The 21,280-nt window shown below is 38.7% G+C and overlaps 1 protein-coding gene and 1 non-coding gene across 3 annotated transcripts in view; both read left to right on the plus strand.

The window, feature by feature from the left end:
- The window catches only part of LOC117289616 (xanthine dehydrogenase/oxidase-like), a 34,401-nt gene extending 13,975 nt beyond the window's left edge, over positions 1–20,426 (plus strand). The window contains exons 14-33 of one of the 2 annotated variants that reach the window (XM_033770831.1): positions 641–806; positions 1,050–1,142; positions 1,992–2,109; positions 3,188–3,239; positions 4,176–4,305; positions 4,480–4,599; positions 6,081–6,299; positions 6,680–6,813; positions 7,324–7,498; positions 8,409–8,600; positions 9,592–9,737; positions 11,092–11,173; positions 11,639–11,863; positions 13,152–13,226; positions 14,775–14,827; positions 15,362–15,542; positions 16,347–16,535; positions 17,466–17,633; positions 18,078–18,172; positions 19,758–20,426. In XM_033770831.1, the coding sequence (XP_033626722.1) occupies positions 641–806; positions 1,050–1,142; positions 1,992–2,109; positions 3,188–3,239; positions 4,176–4,305; positions 4,480–4,599; positions 6,081–6,299; positions 6,680–6,813; positions 7,324–7,498; positions 8,409–8,600; positions 9,592–9,737; positions 11,092–11,173; positions 11,639–11,863; positions 13,152–13,226; positions 14,775–14,827; positions 15,362–15,542; positions 16,347–16,535; positions 17,466–17,633; positions 18,078–18,128 (2,569 nt within the window). In that variant the 3' untranslated portion in view covers positions 18,129–18,172; positions 19,758–20,426. Of the gene's footprint in view, positions 1–640; positions 807–1,049; positions 1,143–1,991; positions 2,110–3,187; positions 3,240–4,175; positions 4,306–4,479; positions 4,600–6,080; positions 6,300–6,679; positions 6,814–7,323; positions 7,499–8,408; positions 8,601–9,591; positions 9,738–11,091; positions 11,174–11,638; positions 11,864–13,151; positions 13,227–14,774; positions 14,828–15,361; positions 15,543–16,346; positions 16,536–17,465; positions 17,634–18,077; positions 18,191–19,757 lie in introns of those variants that run through there. The other variant, XM_033770823.1, reaches the window with a different exon arrangement.
- Positions 3,845–3,917, plus strand: Trnas-aga. The gene has a single exon. It is a non-coding gene; the product is annotated as a tRNA-Ser (tRNA).
- Positions 20,427–21,280: the final 854 nt, after the last annotated feature.

Genomic DNA, 21,280 nt, shown 5'->3' on the forward strand with positions numbered 1-21,280 from the left:
AGAAACATACTTGGTCACTAGCAATGGAGAGCTGTTGATCTAAATGGTATAAAACATTGTGAGAAACGACTCCCTCTGATAGTAACGTAGTTTTTTGAGAAAGAGATCATTTCTCTTCAAATGTTAAAAGACTTCAGGCCTAGAACCTTATATTATGCATGTGATAGTACACAAAGATGTGCAACAAGGGTGGGGTTTTTTTTCTTTCATTATTTTCTTGCATCTTCAATGAACCATTGAGTCAAAATTTCCACAGATTTGCTATTTAATGCATATGTTGGGATACACTACAGGGCCTGGTTTCATGGCTCTGCTTACCGTTCGCACAGAATCGCACTTATGGAAGCAGGAAATTCTGTGCTTACGGCAAGCGTATTTCACAGGTTAGCGGCGAATTTTGGCTTCTGCGCGTGCGTACTCCACGTTACTAGGCATTCTACGCTTACAAGGCTAGTGCAGAAATTTGGCGCTTGCACGTAAGCGGGGAATCGTGATCGTAAGCGCAGAATTCGGCGGTAAGCAGAGCCATGAAATTAGTGATAAGTACCTTTGAAGTGCTGCCACTACCTTCCTTGTGTTAGCCTTTACCTTCCTTTATGTTGCCTCCATCTTCACTTTCTTGACTTGTTGTTATGTATAGAGCCTGGAGTGATGGTTTAGTGGAAGCCATGTGCCCGTTACTGGCCCAGGATCTACCCCTTTCTCCTGGTGCCCCTGGTGGGATGGAGCCGTTTCGTCAATCTCTGACTCTCAGCTTCTTCTTCAAGTTCTACCTCTTTGTCTTGGAGCAAGTCAGTATGAAGCTGGTAAGAAATAATAATAATAGTACACATAATAACTTCACAATAAAGTCTCAATGCGTTTTACATTAGTGAAAAATGGCTGTGTCCTTGTTGTTCTGGTGGACGAGGTCTGAATAGATTGATCTAAAAAGCTCATATTTCTGTCTTTCTCTTATAAAAGAATATTTTCTTAAAGAATTGTTTTTGTTTCCATCGCTCAAGTTTCACTCATTCATTTCATTCATTCTGATATTTTTCACTTTACAGCCTGGCCTTAGTGGGGTATCAATTCCAGCATCCTACAAAACAGCCAATCAGAGCTATCAAAAGAGCCCTGTGAAGGGTGTGCAGATGTTTCAGGTAATATGATTGGATGATAGGATTTTCAGGGAAAGAATATTCATGAGATTGTCCTCACCATTAATTTCTTGCTATGGTGTTTCTCCTTGGTCTTACAATGTATATGCAGATTGTTTGAAAATTTAGTCCGTACCCGAATTGGCGCCTACAGCTACGGCTACGGCTGTTGCTAAGTGTGTTGCTAAGGATGTCCTACACCTCAATGCATGATGACGCGGAAATGTAGCCTTAGCCGTAGCTGTAGCTGCCATTTCGGACACGGCCATAACTACCAAAGTCCCCACTGGAAATAATTCCTGTTTCAACAACCACGCCAGCATTTCAAACTATATGACAAAGCATTTCAAACTATATGAAATTATAAATTTTTCTACGCATTCAAAGTGGAGATCCACACAAACGTTTCGGGCAACGTTTCTAGAGATATCTTTATGTCAAATGTGCCACCAGTGTGTCTGACCGGGTTCCCCTATTAGAATGTTTGAGCGTGAAACCAGACTTTCTGCTTCTTATACACACTTGATTTGCTGAGGTGTAGAACAAATTTAGAGCCATTCCAACAGCTTTATTCCTTGACTGCAACTCCTTGCCTGGTGCATGTTTCCCTCTATCCTACAATTTAGGCTGTTTTACTTCCCTTCAACTCCCCTGTGTTATTTTCACATTTAATAATGTTTCTTCTTGTAATCCCTTGCCAAGCTTGTCTTTTAGCCTAACAAAAAGTTGGGGCGAACTTGCATCACAAAATAATTAAAAACGCGTTACATCCACTTTTCTTTTGCATTTGCATTTGGTAAAAACCAGCTTTAACCGGTGCTTCAATATTTTTCATGTTTCTTTGAAACACAGGAGGTTCCATCGGGTCAGCCTGACTCAGATGCTGTGGGACGACCTTTGACCCATCTGTCCGCTATCAAGCAGGTCACGGGTGAAGCTATTTATGTAGATGACCTCCCCCAGGTCAAAGGTGATTACAGGAATATTATTTTGTTCATGTAGACTGTCATTTGATTTGTACCCTGACACCATACACTGTATATTCGGTGCTTTCCCTGGTGACAGTTGATTTGGGTTGATAGCCCAAACAAGTGAAGTGTAGCCCTCACTTTTTCGTTACTGTCCAGCATTGTTATGTTAGGCGATATCTCAATAAAAGAAAAATGGTTTAAAGGCAGTGGACACTATTGGTAATTACTCAAAATAATTATCAGCATAAAAAACCTCACTTGGTAACGAGTAATGGGGAGAGGCTGATGGTATAAAACATTGTGAGAAACAGCTCCCTCTGAAGTGCCATAGTTTTCGAGAAAGAAGTAATTTTCCACAAATTTGATTTCGAGACCTCAGATTTAGAACTTGAGGTCTCGAAATCAACCATCTTAACGCACACAACTTCCTGTGACAAGGGTGTTTTTTTCTTTCATTATTATCTCGCAACTTTGATGACCGATTGAGCTCAAATTTTCACAGGTTAGTTATTTTATGCATATATTGAGATACACCAACTGTGAAGGCTAGTCTTTGACAATTACCAATAGTGTCCACTGCCTTTAAAAGAAAAATGGTTTAACAATGTGAATGTTTTGTACATGTGTGTAGTACTCCATCATTGCTTTCGTGAACGCCAAGTGCACTTACACCTGTCTAAACTCGTCTACCATTTTGGGAGTCAAAGTGTAGCGAAAGTAATTGACTCCCAAAATGGTGGAAATGGTGGACTAGCATTGTGTAGTGGTGTGTTCCGTTTCTGGGTCAATAAGCAAATGTCAAATATGCCTCAATCTTTCAAAATCCTTCAAATTCATACACTTAAGATAATGGACCCTTCCCATGAAATATGCCTATTACATTCTTGCACACGTACTGACCCTATTGGTTGGCAAACGCCATAGAGTTGTGCACTAAGCAGACTCGCAATCGAATCTGCGACACGCAGCCATTAGTCGTGTACAAAACAGCGCGATGTTCCCTCATTTTGCTATGTGCAGCTAACATATTTCATGGGAAGGGTCTAAATCAGTTTCTCATTTACTTTCTCTCAACAGGTGAACTGTACATAGCCTTAGTGTTGAGCAAGAAGGCCCACGCTAAGATCCTGTAAGTTTCAATCAAACTCATTGAGCATGATATCCATTTGTTTGTCATGCGTTGTGCGTAATGCGTAGTAGGCAATGCGTAAAAATGAAAATACATGCCAAGCAATGCATCTAACTCCATGTATACGTTTGGCCTTCTGTCTTCTGAGTTATCAGTTAAGATCATGTGCATTGCCTGGTGGTGAATTTGTTGTAGATGCTAAAATAATTTTCGTCTCACTGAGGCAATTTTTTGTGTGTGAAATTGCTTCGCTCATTTCTTGAAATGTCCATTTCCTTGTCAAGTAATGTTTTAAAAGGAAGCTTTCTACTATCATTATCTATTTTTTTTTCTTTCTTTTTTTTTTTTCTTTTTTTTTACCCATATACCGATGTGTGTTAGCACTGTATACTCAGTACTTTCCCGAGTCCTGTGAAAAAATATCACAGGCATGTTACTCGGGTGGGATTTCGAACCCACGACCCTTGCTAACACACATCGGTGTATGGGTAAAAAAAAAACCAAAATTAATATTCTTTATCCCCGATGCAAATTTAACATCTATTATATCAATGCGGTACCCGCTGCCAAAACATAGGTTTCGAACTGCCTCTAGCTGCCGGGCAACCTCGGTAGTCTAGTTGGTAAGACATTGCTCTAGAATTGCAAGGGTCGTGGGTTCGAATCCCACCCGAGTAACATGCCTGTGATATTTTTTCACAGGACTCGGGAAAGTACTGAGTATACAGTGCTAACACACATCGGTGTATGGGTAAAAAAAAAAAAAAAAAAATATAATAATTAATATTCTTTATCCCCGATGCAAATTCAACATCTATTACTATCATTATCATTGGACTGTGTAAGTTTAATGTAAATCTGTGGACGTTTTGTGTCGTACAAAAAGCACACAAACCCTTTAACTTGACACATACTCTGTATCTATTTCATGGTTAGGGCTGTTGACGCAACTCCTGCTCTTGAAGTCGAGGGAGTCCACACCTATGTAGACATCAATGATGTACCGGGAACTAATATGGTTGGGTTAGGGCCAACCAGAGATGATCCTCTGTTTGCAGACAAAGAGGTATGTGTTTGCATTATTTTGCAAGAGAATTTGGACAGTATTGTAGATCTCACAATTCAAACGTAGTCCACAAACCATGCAGGAAAATACTGATAGTTTGCACTTGAAACAACAGTATTGAGCATCTAATTAATCTTGTGTATTTTTTCTTTATTTTTTTCTCTCATAACTCAGGTGATATTTGTTGGTCAAACGATCGGTTTGATTGTGGCTGATGATCAAGCCATCGCTCAGCGCGCTGCTAAACTTGTCAAAGTGGACTATGAAGAACTGCCAGCACTCATCTCCATAGAGGTAAGCCTCAGACTCGTGTAGTTTACTCCCTAAACCACAAGGGAAACTGACTGGGTCAATTTGTAAACGATTTTTGGGGTTAAACAAAGAATTGACTGGAGTGGGATTCGAACCAACGACCTCCGGATTAACGTGCCGGCGCTCTACCAACTGAGCTATTCAGCCCTATATTGGCGGTGTCCCTATTTTGTCAATATCTTTGTTCGGGGGTGCCAGTCAAGCCATACAACCGTTAATGCCGTGTAGCCAGGGATCACACCCAAATTACGATACAACCTGGGAAGCGGCAGCTAGGGGATCACCTTAAGGGGATGCGACTTTTTGTTTCAGATATCAATATAAAACACAAGGGAAACTGACTGCTTCCCAGGTTGTATCGTAATTTGGGTGTGATCCCTGGCTACACGGCAGTTAACGGTTGTATGGCTTCTGACTGGCACCCCCGAACAAAGATATTGACAAAATAGGGACACCGCCAATATAGGGCTAGATAGCTCAGCTGGTAGAGCGCCGGCACGTTAATCTGGAGGTCGTTGGTTCGAATCCCACTCTAGTCAATTCTTTGTTCAACCCCAAAAATAGTTTACTCCCTAATAGATGTAATATTTGAATCAGGGATAAAGAATATTAATTTTTTGTTTACCCATACCCACCGATGTGTGTTAGCACTGTATATTCAGTACTTACCCGAGTTGTGTGAAAAATATCACAGGCATGGTACTCGGGTGGGATTCAAACTCACGGCCTTTGCAATTCTAGAACAGTGTCATACCACCTAGACCGATATTGCCCGGTACCTAGAGGCAGTTTGAATCATATGTTTTAGCAGCGGGTACTGCAACCGATTAATAGATGTTAAATTTGAATCGGAGATAAAGAATATTAATATTTGGTGTTTACCCATATACACCGATGTGTGCTAATTTACTCCCAGCATATTCTGGTATAAATGAGCGTGGATGGAAATGTACACAAACTTAAATTTGCATGCTTACTCACCACCCAATATTTTAGCGGACAGGGAGAGAAGAGTTAGGACTAGTCTTATCTCAAGTTAGGACCAGGTACTCGTCCTAACTTAGGACTAACCATGCAATTTGTATATCTCCTAGGACTAGTCCTAAGTTAGGACTAGTCCTAACTCTTTGTGAAATCGACCCCTGGGCCCAATTTCATAAATTTGTTCAGCAGAAAATTCTACCACAGCATAAAATACCTAATAGACCATATCAAATGATGGCGTACCATTCAAATACCTGTCCCATCCTCTGTGAGTGTGTGCGTCTTGCGTGTACGTGCGCCATAGAAATCATACCCATAGGTGTAATACCTATGATCAAACCAGGAACGCTGCGTGCTTCATTGATGTTTGTGTTAAGACGCGCATATGGCCTGTCCTACATTTTCGCCCCTGTCATAGCATCAGAGGTTTTTTTTCCAATACGGTCTATAGTTTTGGTTTGATTTTGTTCTCTTAACAGGACGCCATCGAGCATAGCTCCTTCTTCAAGCCGCAGAACTCTGTCAAGAGGGGAAACGTCCAGGAAGGTTTTGAGAGTTCTCATCACATCCTTGAAGGAGAGGTCAAAGTAGGGGCTCAGGAACACTTCTACCTAGAGACTGTGTCTACGTTGGTTATCCCGGGCGAAGACGGGGAAGTCGAAGTCATTTCATCAACTCAGGCGCTGAAAGCAACCCAGGTGGGCTGGATTCAATAAAAACAGTAACAATGCATTTAATTTTTGTTTTACACATATACACGTATATCACTGGTTGTTAGCACTTCATACTCAGAACTTACCCAAGCTCTGTAAAAAAAAAAAACGTTTTACTTGAGCGGGATTCAAACCCACAACCTTTGCAATTCTAGAGCAGTTTCATACCAACTAGACCAATGAGATTGCCCGGTTGCTAGAGGCAGTTCGAATCCTATGCTTAAAAAATAAAAACAATAATAATTATTATTATTATTATTTAGATATCTATTTTTGTGAAATGTTTTACAAAAAGCTTATACAGGCATATTAAAATGCCCTTAGATGATTTGCATCTTTCTCTCTCTCTCTCTCTCTCTCTAAAGTCCGTTGTTGCGACTGCTCTAGGAGTCCGAGACAACAAGGTTGTAAGTCGAGTAAAGAGACTTGGAGGAGGCTTTGGTGGCAAGGAAAGCAGGTGCTGTATCAACGCAGCTGTGTGCGCTGTAGCTGCGAGAAAGTAAGCTATCCTCCAGATTTGTACATTCCTCGCTAAATGAATCAAGTAAAGAACTCAAGTTCAGGGTTCGATCTCACAAAGAGTTAGGACTAGTCCTAAGTAGTCTTAACTCTTTGTATAACCCACCCCTGGACCCATAAGCACTAAAACTTGCTAAGCACAGAAATATATTGCTTAGCAAAAACAGGTTACCAGCCAACATTCCATTATTATTTTACATAGGTTTGACTGGTGCCCGAATCATTTTTTGCTTAGCAAATAAGTTTGGTGAGCAGTATTTTTGCTAAACAGCTCTTTGTTGCATCTATATTTATATAAGATTAAAACAATCAAACTGTTCCAAAAACCAAAGTTACATTGTGTACTTCCCATCAAATTGATGGAGAGATAGTTTGGTTGTATTACAAATCAAGTTTTGTGGTGAGGGTTGGGAAGAAACACTCTGCTAAATGTGAAGACACTTTGATAATAAAATTACCCCCCCCCCTTCTTTTTATTTCCATTCCGAAGAGTGAATCGTCCAGTCCGTATGATGCTGGATAGAGATGAGGACATGTGCACTACTGGAACACGCCATCCATTTATGGGACGATATAAGGTGGGATTTAATGATGACGGCAAGATAAGGGCACTTCAGCTTAACCTGTACTCCAACAGCGGCAACTCTTTGGATCTATCCGTCGCGGTGAGTCTTGTTGCAATGATCACAATCAAAATTTGAGGCCAGGGGCTGATTTCACAAAGAGCTAAGATTGATCTTAACTGCAAATCAATCGAAGTAGCTAAGTAAAGTATGATGTCACAATATAAATCACTATGGTAATACTGACAAGTTGTCTTACAATTGATCTTGTTGCTTTGTTAAATCGGCCACAGATCTGATACTTCACAAAGGCAATAAAGGCTATTTGATGTGATTTCTAGAGGAGGCTTGTTTGGTGATTTTGGATGTAAACAAAAAATTTGAAGAAATACATACGGTTGGAGAAGGAGATCTGGAGACAACTAGCATCATTGACCGAGAACATCACTCGAAATAGAAGATATGACTTTTTGTTGCATAATTTAGTAATAGCTGCATTCTTAAAGGCAGTGGACACTATTGGTAATTACACAAAATAATCATTTACATAAAACCTTACTTGGGAACAATTAATGTGGAGAGGTTGATAGTATTAAACATTGTGAGAAACAGCTCCCTCTGAAGAGACGTTGTGTTCGAGAAAGAAGTAATTTTCCACAAATTTTATTTTGGGACCTCGGAATTAGATTTTGAGGTATCGAAATCAAGCATCTGAAAGCACACAACTTTGTGTGACAAGGGTGTTTTTTTTTTCTTAGTTATCTCACAACTTTGACGACCAATTGAGCTAAAATTTTCACAGGTTTGTTATTTTATGCATATGTTGAGATACACCAAGTGAGAAGACTGGTCTTTGACAATTACCAATAGTGTCCAGTGTCTTTTAAAAGAGTTGAGGATCAATTTGAAGCTGTTGTCCCGGTTCATCTCTGTTTTGAAAAAACGCCAGAACTTCTCTTTTTATTGAGGGATATTAATTTTTTCATTCATGTTTTTTTTCCTTTCTTTCTAGGTCTTAGAAAGGGCACTCTTGCATGCGGATAATTGCTACAACATCCCAAATATTATTGTGACGGGCTATCCATGCAAAACTAACCTTCCGTCTAATACTGCCTTCCGTGGTTTCGGAGCCCCTCAGAGTATGCTGATCACAGAGTCTTTTGTCTCGGACATTGCCAGCAAATGTGGATTATCCCAAATAAAAGTAAGTTCAATGTTGTGATTAAATAGAATTAGCTATTGAAAAACTGCTTACCAATCAAAGGGACCTATGCTATAAATGCAACAAAAATAGTTAATGGTCTGACGTTTCGACCATAGAAGTAGCTATTGAAAAACTGCTTACCAATCAAAGGGACCTATGGTATAAATGCAACAGAATAGTTAATGGTCTGAAATTTCGACCAAAGCAGAGCATTTAGCTTTCCAGAAAAGCTTTCTTTTGCAATGTTGTATCAAGTAATAAAACACAAGGGAAACCACATTGTAGCTGTGTCTTACGCAATTCAGCTTCTCAGCTGCTAGTAAGAATGATTGTTATTAAGGGAATCAATGCGTGGTGAAGAGGTTTTCAATTGGTGGTTTAATCCCAACGAGGCCTGGTTCTTGATAATTTACCGAAACGTAAAAAAAATGCAAAAAAAGTAAAATAAGTGCAAAAATTATAATTGTTAAATGATTTCTTTCAACTCAACACCCCTCCAGCTATGAAATGGTAGAGCCCTCCGCTGCCCTCGCGTAAACAACTCCTTATAAGGGAATGCTGTGGGCGTCGCGCGTATCGCGTGATGTGGCACAACTGTTTCAGCCGTTGCTCTCGACCAATAAGAATAAAGAAATTGTCTTAAAAGAACAGGTGCAAGGTCGCGTGTCACGCTCATGAATTAACACTTTTTACCGGTCATTAACAAAAGGTTTATGTACACCCGAGTGATGCGCTCTCCACCAATAGGAGTAGAAAAATTGTCTGGGGTGTTTATGAATAACGGTTTAATGACTAACCAGGGGCCGATTCCACAAAGTGTTAGGACTCTAGGAGATGTTAAAAACTTAAGGCTTGTCTTAAGTTACTCGTCCTAAGTCAAGATATGTCTAGTCTTAACACTTTATGAATTCCACCCCAGGTCTTGATGCATTTGCCATTATGCCATCAATAAAACTTTATTGCCCAACGTGCACACTTTCTATTTATCTAGATCCGAGAGCTGAACTTCTACAAGGAGGGAGACAGGACACACTTTGGACAAGAATTGAAGAATTGGAACCTGGAGCGATGCTGGGAGCAGTGCCTCACCAAGAGTGATTTTGACAATCGCAGAAGAGATGTTGACCAATTTAATAGGTAGGAACTCCTTGAGTCACGCACAGTAGCTACTGTCTGCTTACGTTCTGCTGTTAAAGGCAGTGGACACTATTGGTAATTGTCAAAGACTAGCCTTCACAGTTGGTGTATCTAAACATATGCATAAAATAACAAACCTGTGAAACTTTGAGCTCATTTGGGCGTCAAAGTTGCGAGATATGAATGAAATATAAAACACCCTTGTCACACGAAGTTGTGTGCTTTTAGATGATTGATTTCGAGACCTCAAATTCTAAACTTGAGGTCTCAAAATCAAATTCATGGAAAGTTACTTCTTTCTTGAAAACTACGTCACTTCAGAGGGAGCCGTTTCTCACAAGGTTTTATACTATCAACCTCTTCCCATTACTCGTTACCAAGTGTAGTTTTATGCTGATAATTATTTTGAGTAACTACCAATAGTGTCCACTGCCTTTAATGGCCCTGTCACACCATGAGGTTTCAGCCAGCGTATGCTTTTACTGTTGGGTGTATACATGTACATAGTGTATTCACAGCGAGTTGGACTTTTACATATGGTGATAGTAACTTATATAGAAGGATTTGATAACTTATAGATAACTTATACCAAGGAATGCTTAGCATGTTGTCGGCATTCGCAACTTATGTCTAACTTACACATAATGCGTGGCAGCATATCGCCAATGATCGCTTGTCCTAGCCTATAAAAAGGGTGCCCGTCGACAATTCAAATCATAACTGCACTAGACAGCGTAGTACTGACAGACTCCATCTGCTAACCCATTTTGATACACCTATTCTCCTAATCGCTGCCAATGCGCCATTATTTGGTAGCTGTTAGCTAGAAACATGTTCAGTAAGTAATTGTCCTGAGCAGATGTTATACTCTTTGCTTTGTTGGCAATCTTTCCAGCATAAGATGCTAAGTTGCCACTGCTACACAACCTTTAAGAATGTTTTTGCTTTTACAATGCAATGCAGTACAATACAATACAATACAATATAATACACTTAGAAATGTTTAAACCGCTATTTCATTTAGATCACAGCAGTTTGATGATACGCATGACTCAAGAAAAATTAAGGAAATTAAGGAAAGGGAAACAAATAAGCATTGTGGTATCATTGAGTAAAAGGGTGAGATGTTAGGCCTTTCTTGAACATCTGAAGTGATGTTGCTGAGCGCAGATGTGTCGGGAGACTGTTCCATAATTGGGGAGCCACAGATGAAAGTGACTTATCAGCAGCAGATTGTAGAGTGCGCTGGAAAACTTTGTGTTCAATAAGTCTGGTTTTATCCGGTCCTTCTTTTGTCATAGGATTGTCTGCCCTTGATGTATTTAATTTTTTTGTCAATAACTTTTTTTCCCAGCGAGAACCGATGGAGGAAAAAGGGTATTGCTGTCACTCCAACAAAGTTTGGAATCGCATACACCTACAAACCAATGAATCAGGTGAGGTCTACCCCCAACAGTGACCAGTGTCAAGTTTTCACATGAATTTACATGCCCAGTTTTTTCATTTGAAAAACCTATGAAATGATACAAGTTTATTTCTTCCGTTATGCTCAAAGTTTTAGAGGTTTGTTATTTTATGCATATGTTGAGATACACCAAGTGAGAAGACTGGTTTTTGACAATTACCAATAGTGTCCAGTGTCTTTAGATGTATTTGTTATAGGAGAACATTTACTTGTTAATGTATCAGTTTTTTGTAATTAAAGAATGAATAGGAAATAGAGTAAGCTATTGCAACCAACTTACCAACCAAATGGACCGATGGTAAAAATGCAAAAAAATAGTTGATGGTCTGACGTTTCAACCCTAGCAGAGTCTTTATCGAAGGCTAAATGACAACACAACAAACATGAACAGGTAAAAAATGAATGGTATGATTAATAACTTATCTTTCATGTATAGGCTGGTGCCTTGGTCCACATCTACACTGACGGTTCAGTGCTGATTGCTCACGGTGGAGTGGAGATGGGTCAGGGTTTACATACTAAGATGATCCAAGTAGCGAGCAGGGCACTACGCCTACCACAGGAGCTGATTCACATAAGTGAGACTAACACCCAGACGGTTCCTAACACCTCACCAACGGCTGCTAGCGCTAGCTCTGATCTCAACGGAATGGCAATCAAGGTTTGTTTGGTGTTGAGCTCATTTTTTTTAAACAAGTTTTTGAGTTAACAGCATCTTCAGGTGCGGATCTATGACACAAGTTTTAGGGGGCAAATCTGTCGAAGAGTGAGCATGCGAGTGTGAAGCCTTTATGGCATGGGTAAAGTTGGCATTCTAGATGCTCTTTGGTGCAGGCTTAGGCTAATAATAGGCATAAAGAATGGAACAGAACATAAAGCCTTTAAAATGTGAGCAGCAGTAGAACCTTTTGGGTTAACGGCATCTTCAGGTGCGGATCTCTCTTTTTTTTTTTCTTTTTTTTTTTTGGGGGGGGGGGTGTTTGGTGTTGTTTGTTTGTTTCTTGGTGCCATAGAGGATGTCATTATTTAAATTAACATGGGCTGAAGGAATTTGAGTCAAAAGAAGGCCCTATCAAATGATATTTCTTCACAGTTTGCGGGATGGGGGAACAGAATCTGGGGAAGGGAAAATCTCGGGCAGGACAGAATCTTCTACCACACCAGCATTCATTCTTTCCATCATTCTTTCTTTCCATGTGTAAGTGAAGAATAGTTAACGCATCAAATAATTCTCTGCTATAACCTGTGAAATATGCTAGTATGAAAATCCCTGCTTCCGTAAGCACCGATTCTTTGCTTATGGTCAGCAGACTCTTGAAATTGGGCCCTGATGATAAAAAATCTGCATTCTGTGGTACAATTTCTGAGGTTTTTTACTTGGTTTTGCAGAACAAAAGTCAAAAGTTCTTGAATTGGTCTCAACGTTTCGATTAGCTTGCTCTATTCATCGTATGAGGTCTCCTGAACATCCGATAAATCTACCCTGGGTAGTTGAACTAAAGAAAGACAATTCTTTAAGAACAACCTCTACCTGGCAAGAAGATACACACATGGTGTAACCGCAAACCAAATATATATTGCTACATCACCATGCAATGCCTCAAATCATATATGTTCATTCATTGTTAGAAATTGTATTACTTTTTACACTCCGTTTTTACCCGTTCCCCTTATGAGTGGAATAGTTTGTCCATACCAATTAGAGAAAAAAAGCTACCGACTGCCATGAACATAAATCTGTTATTCATTTTAGAGTTTGTGCAATATTCCTGAGTTTATGTATTTTAATGTATTTTCTATACTTATGTGATGTTGTTTTGTTCTCCGTAGTCTTATTCATAGTGTTTGTGTGTTGCCTGGAAACAAACAAATAAATAATTAAATTAGGTGAGTAGAGACCTGTGCCTTATTTGGTCATTTGTGTTTATTTTGTTATTGTGTCTTGGTAGGCTGCTTGTGAGACTCTGATGCAACGCTTGGAACCCTACATTCAAGACAATCCCAAAGGCTCATGGGAAAGCTGGGTAAGCACTTTATAGATTGACCCCCTTGCACCGACGTCACAGGCGGCGACTCTGCCACGCTCACCATTTTGGTGGTCAATAGGTTTACGTGTAAACGGCGCATTGCTTAAAATGCGCACTTCACTGAATAGCGCGCCGTTACACTGCCCACCAGTATGGCGTATCCAAGACTATTCTGATGAGGATGTCAGGTGAATTGGTTAAAAATAAAAATATTAAATCCAAGTATTCTAAATGGAACACCATTTGCCCCATGTTGGCCCTGGGTATGGTACACCATTTGCCCCTGGTTGGCCTTGGGTATGGAACACCATTTGCCCCTGGTTGGCCCTGGGTATGGTACACCATTTGCCCCTGGTTGGCCCTGGGTAATGAGAAGCATTTATGTTTTCTTGCTCAAGGACACAAGTGTCATGACAGGGATTTGAACCCACACCGACTATGCCACCAGAGTCTGTTGCACTATTATTCTGGACCATATTTGTTGGGGTGATCATCATTAGTGGATATCATTATGAAAACTCCTTTCTTATGTGGTATATAAATGCAATAGTTCCCACCATTCAGGTACTCTTCTTTTTATTTTGTGTCCACACACGCTAGATGTTGTGTTCAAAGGCACTGGACACTATCGGTAATTACTCAATATAATTGTTACCATAAGAACTTACTTGGTAATGAGCAATGAGGAGCTGTTGATAGTTGATAAAACAATGTGAGAAACGGCTCCCACTGAAGTAGCATAGTTTTTGAGAAAGGGTTATTTCTCACTCAAATAGTAAAAGATTTCAGGCCTGAAGCCTTATATTATGCATCTGAAAGCACACAAATTTTGCAACAAGGGTGTTTTTCTTTCATTATTCGATGACCAATTTTGATGACCAATTGAGATCAAATTTTCATAGGTTTGTTATTTTATGCATATGTTGGGATACACCAAGTGGGATTACTGGTCTTTGATAATTACCAAAGGTGCGTGCCCAGTGCCTTTAGGCCAGAGCTGAGCACAGTCTTTGGCACTTACGTTAAACCCAGCCAGGTCTCCAGCCTTGCACCTCTGCTCCAGCAGTGGGCATCTGAGTGGGTGATCCATTGATTGTTGTTCAGAACTGCAGCATTCAGATCACATCTGTCAGATAGCTCTATTTATTGATCGTTACTTTGCAGCGACCAGTTCAACTGCTTTGAGTGTTTGCTGCTTAAATTACCTACTCTTGATTGTATTTTTATGATTGTTTTGTATATTGTCTGTATTTTTGTGTGGTTGTTTTTAATGCATGTTTTTATGACTGTGAAAACACTTTTCATGTTTACATGATTAATAAATAAATCTTATCTAATCATCTAATCTAATGAGTCATTTGAGTCAGTATGAATCCAGGTTGTACATTATCAGAGAAGGCAAGTCTTTTACAAAACACACAATGAGAGTCAACTTTGATAACTTGCTTCAACGATTCAGAACTTTCACATTAATGTGAAAGAAAAACACACGCAAATTTTTTTATTTATTTAACAGTTCTTCTGTGATTTCTTTTACTGAAACAGGTTATGGCCGCATATATTGATCGAGTTAGTTTGTCAACCACAGGATTTTACAAGTGAGTTTCACCAACCTTAACTCTTGTCAAGAACATCTTTATTTATTATGCCATTTACGATGACTAGTCACATGTTCCTAAGTCTCGAGAAAGTTGGTCACATGGTAAAGGCACTGGACACTATTGGTAATTGTCAAAGACCAGTCTTCTCACTTGTGTATACCAACATATGCATAACATAACCAAAAACACTCTTGTTGCACAAACTTGTGTGTTTCAGATGCCTAAAAAGGCTGCAGGCCTGAAGTCTTTTAATATTTGAGTGAGGAATTAGCTCAACCTAAAAAACTGTGTTTCAGAGGGAGCCGTTTCTCACAATGTTCTGCACTGCTCTTCATTGCTCGTTACCAAGTCAGTTTTGATGCTAATAATTATTTTGACTAATTACCAAAAGTGTCCAGTGCCTTTAAGGAAAGTACCGAGTATACAGTGCTTAAAACACATTGGTGTACGAGTAAAAACAAATGATATTAAATACCTCTACTCACCTTGCTTGCTTTGATTGATTCGTTTGTTGTTCTTGACTGTGATTAGAACTCCTGACCTGCACTATAACTGGGAGACCAGCGAGGGAAAACCATTTAACTATTTTACCGATGGCGTTGCAGTCTCTGAAGTCGAGATTGACTGCTTGACCGGAGATCACCAGGTCCTCAGGTCGGATATCGTCATGGACGTTGGAGACAGTCTCAATCCAGCCATAGATATCGGACAGGTAGTAAAAAAAACTCACTATGGACCTTTCCATTATTGATAAACAAACTGAGTTGGTTGGCAAGGACTGCCGAGCCGAATGTTAGTAAAAACACTGAATTGTATTTACAGATGGTTTAAAGCCATTGGACACTTTCAGTACAGAAAAAAAAAAAAAAGTTCACAGATTTACAAATAACTTACAGGGTTTACAGACGGTAATGGTGAAAGACTTCTCTTGAAATGTTATTCAACAATAAACAATATCAATTCACGATATCGAATTTACGGATTTCATGACACGGCGAAACGTGCGGAAACAAGGGTGGGTTTTCCCGTTATTTTCTCCCGACTCCGATGACCAATTGAGCCTACATTTTCACAGGTTTGTTATTTTATATAGAAGTTGTGAAACACGAAGTGTGGACCTTGGACAATACTGTTTACCGAAAGTGTCCAATGGCTTTAACCAAATTCAACATTTTCTGCAAACTTTCAATAAAATAAAGTACCTACAATGATTGGTTGTAAACACAATGTTTGAATATTTGTGTAACATTGTTACAAACAGTTGGTATCTGTTTTTGTGTTACATTTGTGGCTTGCCATAGTTTTCCAACCTCAGTTTGCCTTTGACGTTGCAATAGAAAGGTCTATAAGCATTCATGTTTCCAGAAAGGCTTATTTTCAAGTCACAGTACATTAGTTAGCTTTTTGTCTTGTATTGTTCTTTTTGTTTTGCCGAATAAATAATAATAGTAATAATAATATTTTGATAGAGCTGTCGATTCTGCTGTGATAACTATTATTCCGCTTGTATCCTTAGATTGAAGGTGCCTTCATCCAGGGCTATGGACTCTACGTCCTTGAGGACTACCGGATCACTCCATCAGGCCATCTGTTGACCAAAGGCCCCGGCTTCTATAAGATTCCAGCCTTTGGGGACATCCCGGCAGAGTTTAACGTCAGTTTGCTCACGAGGGCGCCAAATCCATTTGCGATCGGCTCCTCTAAGGTCAGTAGAACTACCTGGGGTGCGTTTTGGCGGTCGTAACCAACAACTGTTCCAGTTGAATTGGCCATTGGTTACCACTGGCCAATGATGATGATGATGATGTCGTATGCTATGCTGATCTCATTTTAAAGTCTGTAAGCCAGTTTATGGCTAGGTCCTCAGCCAGGTGAAGGGCTTACTAATGGCCAATGACCGCGACTTATGTCAGGCGACTGTTATCATATTAGGCAGAAATTTTATAATTCTGGTATGCGCAGACAACTAGTTCTTAACAGAAATAGGTTACCAGCCAAAATTCTTTGCTGTTGATATGATTGTAGCTGGTGCCTTGTGAACATTTGAGCATATATATTTTCTACTTATTAAGCTTTTCTGAAATTTTGAGCTGGTGAAAAAAAACATTCCGCTAAAAAAAGGCACGTTGCTTCCTACACCTGGGGCTGAAACAGGGTTTACCCCTTCACAGTCTGTAGTAGGCATTGGTATCATCCACAAGGAGCCTGGCTGGTAGTGCAGAATGCACTACCTTCACAACTTTGTTTATGAAGCAATTATGGTTAAGTGCCTTGCTCAAGGGCACTACTGTCATGACCAGGTATTCGAACCCACACTCTGCTGCTGATGACAACACCAGAGCGTTGGTTCGGTGAACTAGACCTTGTGGCCGGGATCAGCATCAAAAGAGTATGTTTTCACATAAACAAATACAGCCTTTGTGCTCAGAACCAACCAAATTCAACTTGATATTATTCTTTTTTGGGAAGTCCTGTAAAGGTGTTGTGTTTAATTTTTTATTATTGGGTATTTCTCTACTTTTCCCGGTTGTTAGCATTGAAATCTTTGTCTAATTACTTTTACTATGCGCTTGTGTACATTTTGTAGAATGGGCTCAATATAAATCAATAAATTACTATTATTTTTTATATACAGGCGATAGGTGAGCCGCCGTTATTTTTGGCAGCCTCTGTGTTCTTTGCCATCAAAGATGCCATTCAGTCTGCGAGAGAAGACTCTGGCATCCCAGGATTGTTCCGTCTCGACAGCCCAGCTTGTTCAGAGAGGATACGTATGGCTTGTCAAGATCAGTTTACTCAACAGGTTAGAAACTTTCCTTTGATAATTGTGTCTTGTTAACGTCTTTTGTGTGTAGCATATTTGGTCATCGAAGTTGCAAGAGAATAATGAACGAAAAACACCCTTGTTGCACAATTTTGTGTTTTTCAGTTGCCAAAAGGCTTTAGGCATGAAGTCTTTTAATTTTTGAGTGAGAAACTATCTTTTTCTCAAAAGCTTAATTACTTCAGAGGGAGACAGTTCTCACAATTTGCTACACTTTTATTAGCTCTCCCTTGCTTGTTACCAAGTAATTTTTGTAGGCTAGTTATTATTTTGAGTAATTACCAGTTGTGTTCAGTGCCTCTTAACACTCTTCGGTAGTCCCACGATTGTGTTCTGGGTAATCAAGTCATCATAAAAAAAAATTAACACCTCATTTCATCTTCTTACAAGTTGCTTAATTATTCCGTTTATTCCCACCAACAGATTCCAACCCCAGAACCTGGAACCTACACTCCATTCTTCATTCGCCCATAGTCTGAAAGACTCTCTGACAAACCCAAGAAACAATAACCTTCAAGGTACTAACAAAAAAAAAATCTTCAAATAACTATAACTTCTGGTGTATACTTGATATTTGAAATAAAAAGTTGCATCCCCTTTAAGATGATCCCCCTCCTGCCACTTCCCATATTATATTAGAAGCTTTGGTGTGCTCCCTGGCTATACCGCAGTTACAGGTTGAATGGCTTCTGACTGGCATCCACAAATAAAGATATTGACAAAATAGGGTGACTGCCAACATAAGGGTTAGATGGCTCAGCTGGTAGAGTTCCAGCACATTAATCCGGAGGTCATAATTTTTCTGTGTTCTACCGCAAATTATTTGAAACTCACCCTGTCGGTTTCCCTGGTGGCTTATGACTTAAATTCAACTTGTATTCATAAATACCTCAGGCAGTTTCGCTATTCCTATTGGTGGAGAGTGCGTCACGTGGGTGTGTATAAACCTTTGTTTATGACCAGTAAAAAGTGTTGAAACATGGGAGTGACACGCGAGCTTGCACCTGTGATTATAAGACCCGATCAGGACGAGGGCCTTCCTATTTCATAGCTGGAGGGGTGTTGTGTTGAAAGAAATCATTGAACAATTATAATTTTTGCATTTAATTTACTTTTTGACCAAAAAGTGTTGATGTTTTTTGACCGAAAAGGTAAAGTTATCAAGAACCAGTCCTCGTTGGGCTTAAACCACTAGTTAAAAACCTCTACACCACACATTGATTCCCTTATTGAAATTCTTGGAGATGACACTATCCACTGTGTGGTGTATAAAGGATTAAAGGCAACCACTGTGGTGTAATTTGAAAGGACACCGGTTAAGCCTGGTTCATACTTCCTGCGCATGCGAATGGGATACAAACTGTGTTGTCCTGTTTTCCATGTTAATGTTTCGCAGCAGTTGAGCACATTTGAACTGATGCAAAGTTATCGATGTGAATTTCGATGTGAGGTCAAAATTTGTATTGCATTCGCATTCGCAGGAAGTACTTAAACCGGGCTTCAGTTTCTCATGTATTGGACAACATTGACCTGTTGGTGAATACAAACGAGGAGAAAATTTTGGTTTGGTTGTAGGGACTGTAAATTACTTATTTACTTATTTCCGTTGTAGATTGTTTTATCCACTGAAAGAGCTAACAATCAAATAAATAATGTGTATCTGTGTTTTGTATTTGTATTGCAAGTAATCATGAAGATTTAAATTGATTTGAAGCTTTTTAATTATATTGGTCATTAACAGTACAGATCTTTTAATTAGAAGTAAACCTATAGGTGGTTAGTAAAATTATATATGTTAAGGTTTTTTATACCTCAATTAATTAAAAGGTAAATCTTAATTAATTTGTTTAACTATTTTTTTAAACGATCTCACGACTTAATAGATGTGAAAACCAATTAGTAGACTTCTGAGACGTTTATATATTTTTAAGGACGACTCCTTTTTCCCATAGTTTCTACATGACTAGAATTAAAACCCAAAGTATTATATTATTGGAAACCAAATCAATTAAAAAATTAAATTTAGTCATTTGACAAAAATTATAAGTTAAAATATTTCAAGTCATATTTTTTTCTAAAGTATTTTTTTAATTTTACATCTAGATACAACAGAGCATTTGTAAAGAGCCTTTACATCAAGATCAAAGCACTCAAAAGAGGAAAACCAAAGAAACTATAACTTAAACATATTACATCTGATACAAATAAGTTTTAAGAGATTTTTTTAACAATGGCAAAGAGCTACAATTTCTGTAGCGTACTGGGAGGTTGTTCCATATTCGGGGAGCAACAAAGGAAAAAGTCCGGTTGTGAGCAGAAAATTGGTAATGCAGATTGGTTTAGTTGATAAACAGGTCTAGATTGAGTCTGTTTTGGTTCAGAATGTTCATATGGAGAAACAGAAAAATATCTTAATATTTTCCAGAAGACAATTGGAACATACTGGTTGAAACGTCAAGTTGAAACCAACGGTTCTTTTCAGAACCACCCCAACTCATTAGAGATAGTCAATACATGGTCAATACCGCAAAGCTTTCCATATCGTATTTCCACCATGCAAAGTTTCAAACCCTACTTTTAAAACAAATGTCAAGATATTATAATATTTGATTTTTGACTTATGAACCTTTGTAAAAAATAATAAATGAAAAGTCATTACTAAGTAATGAAAAATTAATAACTATGTTTTCAGATAGCAAAACTCTTCATCTGGTAATGAATTGGTATTTGGTATTATTCATTGAAAAATTAAGTGTGCCTTTGTAATGGCGGCATTGAGACAGAGATGATATTAAAAATATTATAATGGATTATTTTGTTTGTGTGTTTTGCTTTATATAGACATTTTGTGCCAAATACATGTTTTTTTAATTTTAATTCTTACCTTAAAGCCAGTGGACACTTTCGGTATACAGTGTTGTCCAAGGCCCACACTTCGTGTATCACAAATTATAAATAAAATAATAAACCTGTGAAAATTTAGGCTCATGACATGTGTTTACTATAAATCCGTAATTCTCGTTGTGAAGAATTAATAATTGTTTTAATGTTTTCTCAAAAAGTAAAGCATTTCATGGAATAATATTTCAAGAGAAGTCTTTTATCATTACCTTCTGTAAACCCTGTAAGTTATTTGTAAATCTGTGAACGTTTTTTTTTTTTTCTGTTCCGAAAGTGTATAATGGCTTTAAAGGGGCACACTGCCTTCAAATATCTTTAAAGTTTGCTCTTTGGAATAACCCCGATCAAGGTTGCTCATGCACAAAAACTCATACAATGTTTTGTATAGATTAGTGAGTAGTGATTTAACAAAATCCAACATGAACTTTCCTCTTGAAATACACCCAACAAAACTTACAGTCCTCCATTTTGTGGAGTAAATAATTTGGTTAAACATTTGCCTAGATTCAAGATTCAATGTTTTATTGTCACACATATACAGTGAAATTCACCTCGGCTTGTGAGTTTAAACTATTAAAAAATACAAAAAATACAGAAAACCCTTAATCGACAATGCATCGGAACGTTTCCTTTCATGAAATTTCGAAGAAGAAAAAAAACGTCCAGGGATGTTTATGTAAGTCATTATATTTTACTTTTAAATATCTTTCCAACCACAAAGTATT

This window comes from Asterias rubens, chromosome 1 (genome assembly GCF_902459465.1).
Source record: "Asterias rubens chromosome 1, eAstRub1.3, whole genome shotgun sequence".
Taxonomy (NCBI): domain Eukaryota; kingdom Metazoa; phylum Echinodermata; class Asteroidea; order Forcipulatida; family Asteriidae; genus Asterias; species Asterias rubens.